Source organism: Tinamus guttatus, unplaced genomic scaffold, assembly GCF_059628265.1.
Source record: "Tinamus guttatus ecotype Peru unplaced genomic scaffold, ASM5962826v1 Tinamus_guttatus_pri_ptg000522l, whole genome shotgun sequence".
NCBI lineage: Eukaryota > Metazoa > Chordata > Aves > Tinamiformes > Tinamidae > Tinamus > Tinamus guttatus.
Window position 1 is genome coordinate 507,508 of NW_028289056.1, and position 12,351 is coordinate 519,858.

Here is a 12,351-nt window from a genome sequence, read left to right on the forward strand (position 1 = left end):
GGCGCCATCTTGTTTGGCGTCTCCACGGCAACGCGCTCAGCCCGGTGGAAGAGGCGCCATCTTGTTTGGCGTCTCCACGGCAACGCGGGCGGCCGGGCCGAGCGGGGCCGGTTGCGCAGCGCGGCCATGGCGGGCGCGGAGCGGCTGCACGAGCTGGACCTGAGCGCCGAGGAGGTGGAGCGGCTCCGCCGCGCCTTCCGCGACGAGCGCTTCCGGCAGCTGCTCGCCGACTACGCGGCGGAGCTGGCGGACCCGGAGCAGCGGCGCCTGTACGAGCAGGAGGTCACGGCGCTGGAGCGCGAGCGCGGCGTGGACGTGCGCTTCATCCACCCCACGGCGGGCTACGTGCTGCGCACCAGCCAGGACGGCGCCCGCCGCTGCTACCTCAACGTGTGCAGCAACCCGCACGTGGGCGCGCCGGAGCCCCGCGCCGAGCCCGGCGGGCTCCGCTGGTCCCTGCCCTACTGCCTGGCGCCGGGCCGCGAGGAGCTGGGCCGCGGCGGGCGCCGCCTCCTGCTCTACGACGTGGTTTTCCACCCGGCCGCGCTGCGCATGGCCGCCCGCAGCGCCCGCTTCCGCCGCCTGCTCAGCGACACGGCGCTCGAGGCCGTGGAGCGCCGCTTCGCCGTGCGCCTCGACCGCGCCAACGCCGCCGTGCTCCGCGGCGCCGCCTACAAGGGCGTCCCGCAGGCGCCCGTCATCCGCAGCCCGCTGCCCGGCGGGCCCCCGCCGCCGCCGCCCGACGGCGACTCCCCGCTGCCGCCCTTCCCCTACCCCTGCCCCGCCGAGCCGCCGCCGCCGCCACCCGTGGAGCCGCCCCCCGTGGCCGCCGCCGCCCGCGGCCCCACGACGCCGCGCTGGAGCCTGCGGCAGCGCAGCTACGTGGAGCTGCAGGACTACCGCTGCTGCCGGGACGCGGCGCCCAGCCCGGTGCCGCGCGAGCTCGTGCTCAGCGTGGAGCTGCCGCTGCTGCGCTCGGCGGCGCCGCTGCGGCTCGACGTGCGCGGCCGCGAGCTGCGCCTCGACTCGGCGCGCCCCGCCTACCGGCTGCGCCTGCGCCTGCCCTACGCCGTGGACGAGAGCGGCGGCCGCGCCGCCTTCCGCGCCGACACGCGGCAGCTCGTGGTCACCCTGCCCGTGGTGCCGCGGCGGCCCGAGCCGCCCCCCGCCGCCGCCGTCCCGGGGGAGGCTGAGGCGGGCGGCCCCGCGGATCGCGCCCCGGAGCCGCCGCAGGGCGGCAACGAGGAGCCCCCGCCGCCGCCCCCCGCGGCCATGGCCCCCGCCGCGCTGTGCCCGCCCTTCCAGTGCCGCCAGGACGAGGCCTCGGTCACGCTGCTGCTGCAGGTGTCCGGCATCGTGCCCCGCAGCCTGCGCGGCGACCTGGGCGCGCACCACTACGCGCTGCGCTTCCGCAGCGGCGCCGCCGCCTACGCGCTCTTCCTGCGCTTCTCCGCGCGCCACGCGCTGGCCGCCGCAGAGCCCCGCGTGGACGTGTCCGCCCGCAACGCCGCCGTCACGCTCGCCAAAGCCCCCGGCAGCACCGGGCCCTGGGAGAAGCTCCGCTTCGGCCTCGACGATGCCGCCGCGCTCCAGGTAGGGGCTGCGAGGCGGCAGGGACCGGGCGTCGTGTGCGGCTGGGTCTGCGTGAGGGTGATGCGCCTGGGGAGGCGTTAGGTTAAATGTGTGCGCTCAGAACACGTTGAAATGCAGCGCAGAAAGCGCAGCTGCAAGCGGGCAGCCGTCGATAGCCTTTTTGCCAGGCTATTTCTTTCTTCTTGTACTACTGCGACTACAGTTGTGGGAAGGTGCTCTGTTGTTTTGCTGCTCGCTAGGCCGCGCGTGCTCCGCGTGACGTTGGCAGCTTGGCACGTGGGCACATCTGCTAACGCGCTCAGCATCTCCCACAGAGGGATGCTCGTGGGGCCCTTCCCGCGGGCAAGCGCTCGCCGAGGGTTTGCGAGATCCCCGTTACTGTACGAGGCCCTGCTTCACAAAACCTCCAACCAGCAGGAACCGGGGCAGCGTCATTCTTGTATAACCTCCCAGCCCCGCGAGCAAACACCATCCTTTGCAGTTTGGATCCCATCGCAGCCATGCAAGGCCAGAAAACTGGCAGGCTTAGAGCGCGTGCACTGGGGTGGTGGCTACCCATGCAGGGACTGCTGCAAGCCTAGAGCTAGAAAACACCGTGTCGGCCCGAGGGAGAGGGCCGTGTCCACCTGGGTTACGTGCAGCTTCAGCTCAGGCCTTAGCAAAGGCTCCCTGCCGTTCCTGCCATAGCAGCTCTTGTTTCAGGTAAGTACCACACGTGAAGAGGGGATATTAAGATCCAGCTGCCCCGAGCTGTTGGAAAAGCCATTCCCTGTGATTTACCAACGCGGAGCCTGCAGGCCAGCATGGGCACAAAACACGCGGCATCGCTGGCGCTCAGCACGACCGAGGGCTTGGTGCCCGTGCGGCGTCAAAGCCGGCGCCGGCTCTGCGCGGGGCTAGGGCAGGATGTACGGGAAGGAAGGGCATTCCAGCTGCTTCGGCCCTCTCCTCCCGAGCGCCGCGGCGCCTTCCTGCCTGCTCTGCCCCTGCCTTGCAGCGGACGGGCCTGTGCACGGGTAGGTTTAGCGCCTTGGTACCAGGAGCTCTTGGACCTGCTGCAGCTTCCCAGGCTGCCCTCTTTTACTAGTCTTTACAGTTCTAAATTGTAGCAAAGTTCTGTGTTTTTTAAGGAAAAAAAAAAAAGTAGCTTTCTGTGAGTACGTGGGAATATTGCTGAGAGCAACGAATTCAGTTCGGGAAGAGGAACTTCCGCAATGTACTTTCAACAGGGTGACTGTGACCCATCGCTATTTTTGCATCTTTTGATCTCCATCTAACAATTAAGATGTCTGGTTTGTGCGTTCATTAATATGACTGAGAGAATGTCCTTTGATTGAAAGTTGTTAACAGGCCATCCATCACTTTTTATGTTTTTTTTTTAATTGCTAAATTTATATATTGAAAAATATTTTGGGTGGAGTAAGAGGGCAAGGAGATTCGGAATTAGTAATGGACTATTCATTTGTGTAGCAGACTAAAAGGATTGATTTCTTCTGAGGTCCAGACCTTTTGGACAGCAGGCCTGCAGACTGAAGCAGTTAACATAATCTGAAGTCATCCTCTTTGCTTTTATTTTTAACTGTGCTATTTCCCCAGAGTGTCTATGCCAGCACCAATAGCTGCATCCACTCAGAGTGAGAAAAATTAATATTTGATTAGAGCTACTATTATGTGGTGTCTTCTGTCTATTAACTCTGCTCTTGATAGCTTCTCTTCTGCTTCTGTCGCTTTCTTTGCTCTGCTCTAATCTCTGCTGTTTCTGTTCTGAATACGTTTCTGTTGGTCGCAGCTGTATTTCCTGCATCCAGATCTCCAAGGAGCTGCCTCGGTCACCCACGTCCTCGGTGAACAGAAGTTCTAACCTCCCAGTTGCTCTGTTGCTCCCTTGTTTGTGCTCTTTCTTCCTCTACCGATGCCACTGGGCGAGTGGACAGTGTCTGAAGAGGAGACAAGTATTTTTATTATGGATACTGAATTCCTGTTCAGGTAACTTCTGCAAGCTGCTGGATGCCAAGGGGACCCTGTTTCTCAGGCTGGGAACAGGTTCCTCGCTGGATTTGCTGCCTCGGGAATCTCCCCGCTCTGCGCTGGCTCTCGCCATGCTGCGGGCTGCAGTGCTCTGTCCCCACATACTGTCACCAGAGCAGCATTCCTGGAACAGAACAGCAAGGGCAGGTTTCTGTTTTGTAAAGCTGGGTGCATCCACATCTCTGTGCTGGAAGCTGATATACGTGGAGCTCAGTTCTATAGGTGGTGAGCAGTTTGAATTCCCACACCAGCAAAAGCGAGTGCTTCCATCTAGCAAATCTCTGCAGTGCAACAGGCCATCCTCAGACCTTTAACGTGCCATTGCAGGGCTTCCTTCATCGGATTGCTCTTGATTTCATTCTGCTTTGCCCACTCTCCATGTGATAGCTCTCTGCTGACACCAAGCAACAAGTGTTTTATCAGCATCTGCAGCCACTGCTTTTCTTTCTCTTTGAGCAGTTTTGTTCCTTGGACAAATCATAACCTCTACCTCCTTGCTATGGTGAGCAGAAATCTTCTAAAACCATAATTTCCATAACTTTGTCTTCTTTGGCCAGAGTCACCTTCTATCTGAGGGGCTTAACCCTTATCCTTCCTCGCTGCTGTTCCCCTCCATCCCAGTAGCAGAGACGCAGGGACCTTTATCTTTCCGTGAGCTCTGGGTTTCCTGCAGGAAGAGCGACCCAGGATGTGGGAGCGCTCCCAGCTTTGCTGCTGGGCCCCCCTTCCACACTTTTCCTTTGCAGAAGCAGCGGTGGGGGGTGCTCCTTTATTTTGCTTTATCCAGTGACACTCACGTCCCCTCCAGCTCCTTAAATCCCGAGGGCTCAGGCCTAGGAAGCTCCAGCATTAGAGTCACCATCCTGAGGTAACAGTCTGGGGAGTGCATGGTGGAGAATTAAATAACCATTAGTAAAACCTGTAAGCATGGGGAGGAAGGTTTTGGGAGTCAAGACAGACTACCAAAGGAAGCTGGAGTCAAGTCAGGCTTAAATCTTCTTAAAGCACCGTCTCCTAATGTTTGGTCTCAAATGCCTGACTCTGGTAGAAGTAAAACCCATCTTCTGCTGGGTGCATCTGGCCTGTGCAGAACGTTCCTCGGACCTGTAGGCTCAGCACGTGAAAAGCATCTGGTAGGTAACTAATTGTGCCTGCAGTTTTGGGGTCGCATGTGCTAATTTTGGTGCGATTAGAGCAAGATGGGCTAAGGCAGTAATTGCAGTGCATGCAATTACTGTCGATCCACATGCCGTGTGGATCTGAAATAGCTCCCTTCAAAGGATGTGCCCTTTTCTGCTGATGATCGTACCCTATAACGTCCCTCCTCAAGGAGGGAGTCCCGACATCAACTGGTCCCTGACGTGTTTGGCATAAACCCAACACGATCCCACAGGGACTTATGTTTCCACCTTCTCTCTTAATCCATACGCACATTCTGACGTGTAATTTATTTCTCGGGATCCCAGCGATAGGATTTGACATTGTTGAATGTAGCAGTGCAGGGAGACTTCTTGATTAGTTTTCATTCCTGTGCAATGTAACCTCTCCTTTACTCAAGAAGGAAAATGCAAACCCTCTTGTAGCAAAAGCCCCTGGTATATTATAGTGAATAGCAGGGTTTCTCATGTCAGGGATGCGGACGGCCCTCTGTGGGGTTCCAGGCAGCAGCAGGAGAAATATTTCCTCTGCTTTACTACAGATTGGGATTTATTTATTTCTAACAATATGAAAAGTATCATACTGAAAATCCTGATTAGTTTATGGTTTAGCTAAGCCTATGGGGTATCATTTGTGAGAGCTGCTTAAAGTAGATACGTAAGGGGGATTTGTGGAGTGCTACGAAAGCCCCGTTTAACTCCTGTGCGCGTGCTGACATCCTTCTGGGTAAGGCTTTAGGCGCTCAGGAAGTCCAGAGTTGGGACTCCTGGTTGGGGAAGGGATACCGGGAAGTGTCCGCTCCATCCGCGGCTTCAGCCCCCCGCGCCTCCCCGGAGCAGCGCGTTGCCTGCAGGTCGCCCTGGCAGGGCTGGATGTGCCCAAGAGCAGCCCCGGGCACTGCCCTTCCTGCTCCCCGGGGCTTCCGCTGCTTTTCCAGCCTGCCTGGAGCTGCGTTCCGATGCCTTCTTGGAACCTTTCCATCAATGTTTTAATTTTCAACGTGCGGAATGCCATGAAGAGTTAATATACTGTGCTTAAAGGGCACTTTTGGAAGACGATGCCAGCGACTAGGACTTTTGTGCTTAGTCCTACAAATGTTTATTTTTGGCTCAATTAATTCGGTGCTGGGTGTTTCAGGAGTCTTGGCAAGTTTTGCTGGGAAGGTCAGAGAAGGACAGCAAAGGAGGGCAGAACAAATGCAGTGTTGGATTCTTTCTTTGAAGTAATCTCTTTTCCAAACTACATTAAAAATAATTATTTTGCTTCTGCTATACAACAAACTAATTTCTGCATGGCCTTTAATGGGTACGTATGTTGTGAGGAATAATGCATGGATATGGAACACGGCTATGTCAGGAACCACCGTTAGCCTCTGGATTAAGCTGGCCAAAGCCTTCCTGGACTGTTTAATCTTTGCAGCCGTGAGCAGCCTATAAACGTTTCCCCTGGTGCAGTAACTTCCCTTCTCCCAAGCGGAGCTCCGGGTCCTCCTGCCTGGGTTGCAGTGGGATCGCGAGTGATCCGGGAGATCTGCAGATCCTGGTCCCCTTTCGCGCTGGCATCGCTTGGCCGTCAGGGACGTGGCCCCAAACCTGCCCTGCTCCCGGGCTCGTCGCAGCCGCCGTGGGAGCTGCCTCCGCGCGAGGAGCTTGGGTGAATTCCGCAGCTCGGGAAGAGCATCCCTGGCCAGGGGCTCCTGGTGCCACCCGCGCGCCCCGCACGGCGCCGGGGAGCCCTTCCCGAGCGGTGACGTGTCCAAGGGCAAAGTCACTCCTGCTGATGTTCGTGCTCGTTTGATCTCAGCTTAGTCACGAGGGAAAGCGCGTGTGTACCAAGCAGCAGAAGACAGCCCGTATGGGGAAAATAAATTGAAATTCCAAGTTGCTAAGGGACTATCATAAATATCAGGAAATACACCATTTAAAGCTGAAGAATTACTCTTCAGGGTCATTTAAATCATTCTGTGGACACCTGCCCTCTGCTGCTCCTCCAAGCCAGAGTTAAACGGGCTTTAAAACGTGTTCCTGGATTGGTTTTCGCCAAGGTCTGCGCTTTGATAACATCTGCGGGGACGTAGGCGCCTCGGCGCGCGCTCCCCGGCAATGCAAAAAGCTGCTGCCATGAAACGGTCAATATTTATTCAAGGTAAGCGTAGGAGCACGGTGTCACGTTGGTGTTAGATCTGGTAAAACTGGTTTGCAGTAATTGGACAAAATGATACAAATGCCGTCACAAGCCGCAGCTTTTCTGCCCCCCGTGTGAAGTAATGATAAATAGACTTGCCATTCCGTTTCAGCACTTGAGCAGGATTTGCTGGGAACCAAATAAATTATTTTGCCGTGAATCAGCAATAACCTCCCGAGGGGTTTACGATGTTTGGTGCCAAGGTGCAAGGCCGTGTTTGCGCTCAGGACGAGCGGGGCCGAGGGGCCTCCCCGCTCTGCCCGCGGCTCGGTCGGGGTCTCCGGCCCTTCCCTGTTCCCGGGAGGGCTCCTGGCCGCGTCCAGGGAGCCGGTGGCTTCTTTGAACCGGCCCACTCCATGCAGACATTCCCAATGGGGCACCCATTTCATCAAGAGCACACATGCTCACTAGGCTCCCTTTACTGACGGCTTACACGCTCTCTAGACAAAACAAAAGCAAGTTGAGGGGAAAAAATGACCATTATCCCCTTTTTGTGCAGGAAAACTGGAGGCGAAGAGACCTGCTCGCAGTAAGGGCAGGAAGCAGAGACGGAAGCAAAGTTGCTGAGGCCTGAAAAACCAAGTTGTGCCTCTGCCCAAGCTGTGTGCCGTGCCGTGGAAATCTTGTGGCAGCTTTTTTGGGGAAAAAAAAAAAAAAAAGAAAAGCAGCAACAAAAGGCAGGCTTTGCCTGCAGACACGGAGCGTTGCCGTCCTCGGAGCGCGGCCGGGCTCCGTCTCTCCAAAACCGCCCGTGCTGGATGTTGGCCTGGACTGTCAGGGAAAATGAATTGAGCCTCGTGGTTTTGAGCAGCAGCACCACGTTCATTGGGACTTTCTGTATTGCAATTTCTGACTTACACATTGCAAAAACAAGAGGCTATTATTTTTTTCCATGCAGGCTTGATTTTAAAGCTGGCAGTTAAGTTTTGTATCTGGATGCAGCATCTGGACGTGCATAAGGCTGCCCCTGCAGGGGGGCAGAAATGCTCAGACTGGCCTTTTTCTTCCGAATCCAAAAGACGTGGGAGATAATTGAATTTAACTTTCCCCGGGTTTACAGCTCCTCCCTTTTGTGATGAGAGCTGCAGCAGTGTTAGTGAAAGCGGTTTGCAGGGTTTTCCCTCCTCTTGCTAATTAAACTGCTCGTTGTGAGGCAGGAGCTGTCATTCCCGGAGCGGGAAGCGCAGCTCCCCGTGCGAGAGCAGAGCTCCAGGCTCGCCGCGCCGGAGCTGCCCTTAACCCAGCTGGAAGCAGCCGGTGGTTCAGGAAGGGCGTAGGAACAGGGCAGGCTCCGTCGTCGTTGGGAAACTGCCCCTCCAGGATATATTTTATGACCTTTAATACTTGTAATTGATTTAAGTCTTAAACCTGCAGCAACGTGTCTCATGCTGCTAGTGAACTGTGTGTTAACAGCCCTAAAGCCTGTCCCGGGCTGGGCGGTGTGACCGTGGCTGCCTCCGGGCTCTTCCAGGGGTGAAGATCCGAGAAGCCTCCGCGGACAGACGGGAAACGGATACCACCGTGTAATATTTAATAGGCTTTGCTTTAGGAGGTTCCATCTTGAAACCTGAGGATTCAGACGTGCTGGAATTGCAGTCCAGAGAGGTGCTTGCATTCTCCTGAAGACAGACATTGAAACAAATCCGTAACTAAAACTTCTCGTGGATTTTAAGGCATGTGAGGGCAGGGGGGCAGTGCTGCAGCCCCTGCTCCTCAGCGGGTTTATAAATCCATGCAGTAATCCCGCACGGAGAGCGCCAGCAGCGCGCACCTCCTAGCACCTCCGGGCAGGATGCGATCCCCGCTTTTCCTCAAAATGTGCTAACCACTATTTTTCAATTTCACCCCATTCCTCCCAAGCGTCTAAACCCTGGAAAGCTGCCTCGTGAATCAGTGCTCCATCTTCATTTTCGATGGTTCCTTGCTCCAGAAGCACTGGGGTATAATATGAAACATAACCCGCTTCTCCCTTTCTTTAGGAGAGGTGGTTTGTCAGCGAGGACAACGTCGATGCATTTCTAGACTCTGTTCTACGCCCTTCCTCGTGCCAGCAGTCAGCACCAGAAAGCCAGCCGTTAATTGAGGTGCTTGACATTACAGAGGACAGAAGTCGCATCCGGCTGCAGGTGAGAGCGCTGGCACTTGCGCGTGTTGCTGCACCTTAACAAGCAGCTGCAAACCCGACTGAAGCAGCTTCGCTCCTGTTCTGCCTTGGTTCAGAGGGAACACTGCAGAGAAGGGTGTGTTTGCAGGTACGAAACGTGTTTGTGCCGCTAACGCGACCAGTGTTTTGAAAGCACCCGTGTGTGCCGGGAGAGCTGGCGTTGAAGACAGCGCCTGCGCCCGCGCACCGGCCCTCTGCGCCGCTAAGGACACAGCTCCCTGGGTGCCCACGTCGTGTTTGCCCTTCGGAGGGACCCCAGTGCTGCAAATGGGTAGGGGCAGCGCTCGGCAGAACCAAGCTCGAGTGTTCTTGAGGTAGGTGGGTAACCCACGGCCCTCACGTACACACGTGTGGACTGGCGTTTCGGAGGATACATCCAGGGGAGGCACAGGGTATCCGGAGCCTCCCCGTAGGGCCCCGAGATCCTGGAGGAAGGAGCTGCTGGGCCTCATTACGATGGGCAGAGCGTGCTCAGGGCATCCCGCTGTGCTACCCTGTGTTACTCATCGCTCCATGAAGCCCTTGCAAGAGTCGGGCTCTTTATGGGCCTCAGTGCAATTTCTTGAATCCTTGGGGGCTTCCTATTGTGTGGATAATTAAAAGTGGGACTGTTAACCTCAAAGGCAGATCTGAAAATCGCTGCTGGTCGTGTTTAAGGCATCGTTCGGGCTGCCCTTCTTCCTCAGACATCCTGTCTATGTGAAGCTTACCAGGGAGGCAATATCCGTGGCTAAAACTACCTCCCTTTACAAGGGAGGAAATTGAAAGACAAAAGTTAAATGTTTTTTGGACAACTTGTTTAGGAAATTTGCACCCATATTAGTAACATAACTTAGCTCTCTGGTTTCTTCATCTTCTGTTTTAAAAGCAAGACTCTCTCTCTTTTATTTATAGTGGAAGTGCATGGGGATGCTGCCACCACAGTTTCTTTACTCTGTTTATCAGAGAAAATAAAGTGTATGTTGTGCAAATAGGAAAATGTGAGGTAAACCCTCTCAGATTAGCTGAGGTTTCTGGTAGACACCATGCTAGAAATTTCTTCAATCTTTTCTTAAGGGAAAGGTAAACATGCCAGGGTCGCAAACTGGAGAGCGCGGCTCAGTCCCCACCTACGCGGCGTGTGGAAAACAGCTCGGATGGGGCCGGTGACCTTGGAGCCGGTGGCTCTGGAGGCCCCGCTGGCCTGGCTGAGCGTCTGCACCTGGCGGGGGCTGTTCATAGCAGCACCAAATACAGCCCAGAGCGCGGAGGGCACATCTGGGCACGTGGCACCGAGGAAGGGGAAGGGCAAATGCCCTAATCTGTGTGTACATCTGTGTGGGAGGGCACGGTGGGTGCTGGGGAGGCCGCGGTGCTGCCGCCGGAGCAGGACCCGCTGCCCCGGCAGCGAATCCGGCAGGAATCCCCTCCGGAGCAGCCGCGGCGGCTCCTCGCGCGGGTCGAGGGGGCCGGCGCCGCTGCCCGGGACACCCACCTGGGGCCGAGGGCGCTTCCCGCGGGGCGCTCCCGGTCCCGTGGCGGCTGCAGCCGCCGTGGGGCTGCGGGAAGCCGGATCCCGGCGTCCACGGCTCGTCGTGGTGGCGGCTGCGATCCCTGGCAGCCGCCCAGCAGCGTTTCCGCGAGCCGAGGAAGCCCTCGGGAAGCCGGTCGCCTCCGTCGCGCTCGTTCCCACGTCCGCCACGGGCTGGGGGAAGCCCCGGCACCTTCTGCCGTGGCTCCGCGGCTGCGGATGTTCGAGACGTTCCTCGAAACGAGTGCTCGGGGCCTGTCCTCGCAGCAGGTTTGGGTGCTGGGGCAGTTTTCAATACTGAGCAATTTGTTTTCCCAACAGCCCCAGGAGGCAGCTCCCTCTGAGCCACGTGACAAAGAACAACCGGATAACAGCCCCGAAAAGGATCCTGCTGACGAGCCGACGGGCACCGAGCCCCAAGCGCAGACAGAAACCACGGGGCCCGCAGCCGAGGAGCAAGGCACGGAAAGCAGCCCCGCGTGCAGCCCTCCGGCTCCAGCTGGAACGACGGCCGCGGCTCGTGGCTCCCCGCTCCGTTCACAGGCCGCGGGCAGCGAGCCCGGTCCGGACTCAGCGGCCCCGGCAGAGCGCCGGGAGGGCTCCCCGCGCGGGCGGGCGCCGGCGCCGGCGCTGCGCGAGGTGAGCGACGACGGCAGCGAGCGCCGCCTCGGCGAGCACCGCACGCGCTGCGCCGTGCCCCTGCACTGCGCCCTGCTCTACGAGCTCGACTGACACCGGCGCCCGGGACGGCGAGCGGAGGGACGGCTTCCTGCTGATCCAGCGCTCCTGTTCACGCCTAGCGTGTTGACTGTTAGTAATTTTGAAGTTAATAGGTCTGGATTTACCTTAGTCAAATTTCTGGGCTGAAAGGTTTACTTGCAAGGGAAGAGTGATGCAGCTGGGTGGTTAACGTGAGGTGAATTTGACTTACTGGAAGAAAATGTGCCTTTATTGTACATAGAATTTTCTTATCTGTTGATAAATTACCTGCACCATTTTTATGTATATGTTTTTTTCCTAATGATTCTCTCAGGAACCGCAGTATTTAGTCCACCTAGAAGTGAGCAGTATTCATCATTTTTCAAAACATTCATTTGCGATAAGGGTGGGATTAGAGTGCCAGTGATTTTTAGGAATCAAATGAAATTTCTAATTACACAGAGCACTTCTAATTAGTCTGCTAGTAACGATCAGCCCTTCCACTACCTATTCTGTCCCAGTGCATCACTTCCCGGAGGGGTCTCCTGCCCTGCTCCAGTCTGTCTGTCAAAGGAACAAATCCATTTCACCATGAAGATCTCAGCTGTTCTTGCACACCTGGTTCTAGATATTCCAGCGTGTAGAAGCTGGAGCTGTTGTAACGTGGTTGGTTAGGAAGGGCACTGTGCTGTTTCCTGGCTCGTGCGTCTTGGAAGTTCAATAGCCACAAGGCTGCATTTACTAATAAAGTTTCAGTTCCCTTTCCTGCTGCTTCTGAGGTAACTTCTGGTCTCGTCTGATTTGCGCAGCACGAACGTGCAGCTCGGGAGGAGGCCCCGGCCGCGTTTCCCGGCACGGAAAGGGGGTCCACACGGGAGCAGCACCAGGGCTGCCCTCGTCCCGGTGCCGCTCGCGCAGCCGCTGGACGCCGTGAACGGAGCCCGGAAAGGGGCCCCTCGCCGGAGCGGGTCACACCGACCGGCTGCCCCGCGGTGTTCTACAAAACCCCTTTCCT

The 12,351-nt window shown here is 56.9% G+C and overlaps 1 protein-coding gene across 1 annotated transcript; it reads left to right on the forward strand.

The window, feature by feature from the left end:
• The first annotated feature begins 126 nt into the window (after window positions 1-126).
• DNAAF2 (dynein axonemal assembly factor 2) lies at window positions 127-11,369 on the forward strand. The gene is made up of 3 exons (XM_088533791.1): window positions 127-1,593; window positions 8,943-9,089; window positions 10,959-11,369. The coding sequence occupies exons 1-3, from the start codon at window positions 127-129 to the stop codon at window positions 11,367-11,369; spliced, it is 2,025 nt and encodes a 674-aa protein (XP_088389917.1).
• Window positions 11,370-12,351: the final 982 nt, after the last annotated feature.

Bases quoted from the DNA above. Each gene is read 5' to 3' on its own strand.
- DNAAF2 (XM_088533791.1), top strand. From the start codon at position 127: ATGGCGGGCGCGGAGCGGCTGCACGAGCTGGACCTGAGCGCCGAGGAG. The intron at 1,594-8,942 runs GTAGGGGCTGCG...CCCTTTCTTTAG, and splicing joins ACGATGCCGCCGCGCTCCAG to GAGAGGTGGTTTGTCAGCGA. The intron at 9,090-10,958 runs GTGAGAGCGCTG...TTTTCCCAACAG, and splicing joins GAAGTCGCATCCGGCTGCAG to CCCCAGGAGGCAGCTCCCTC.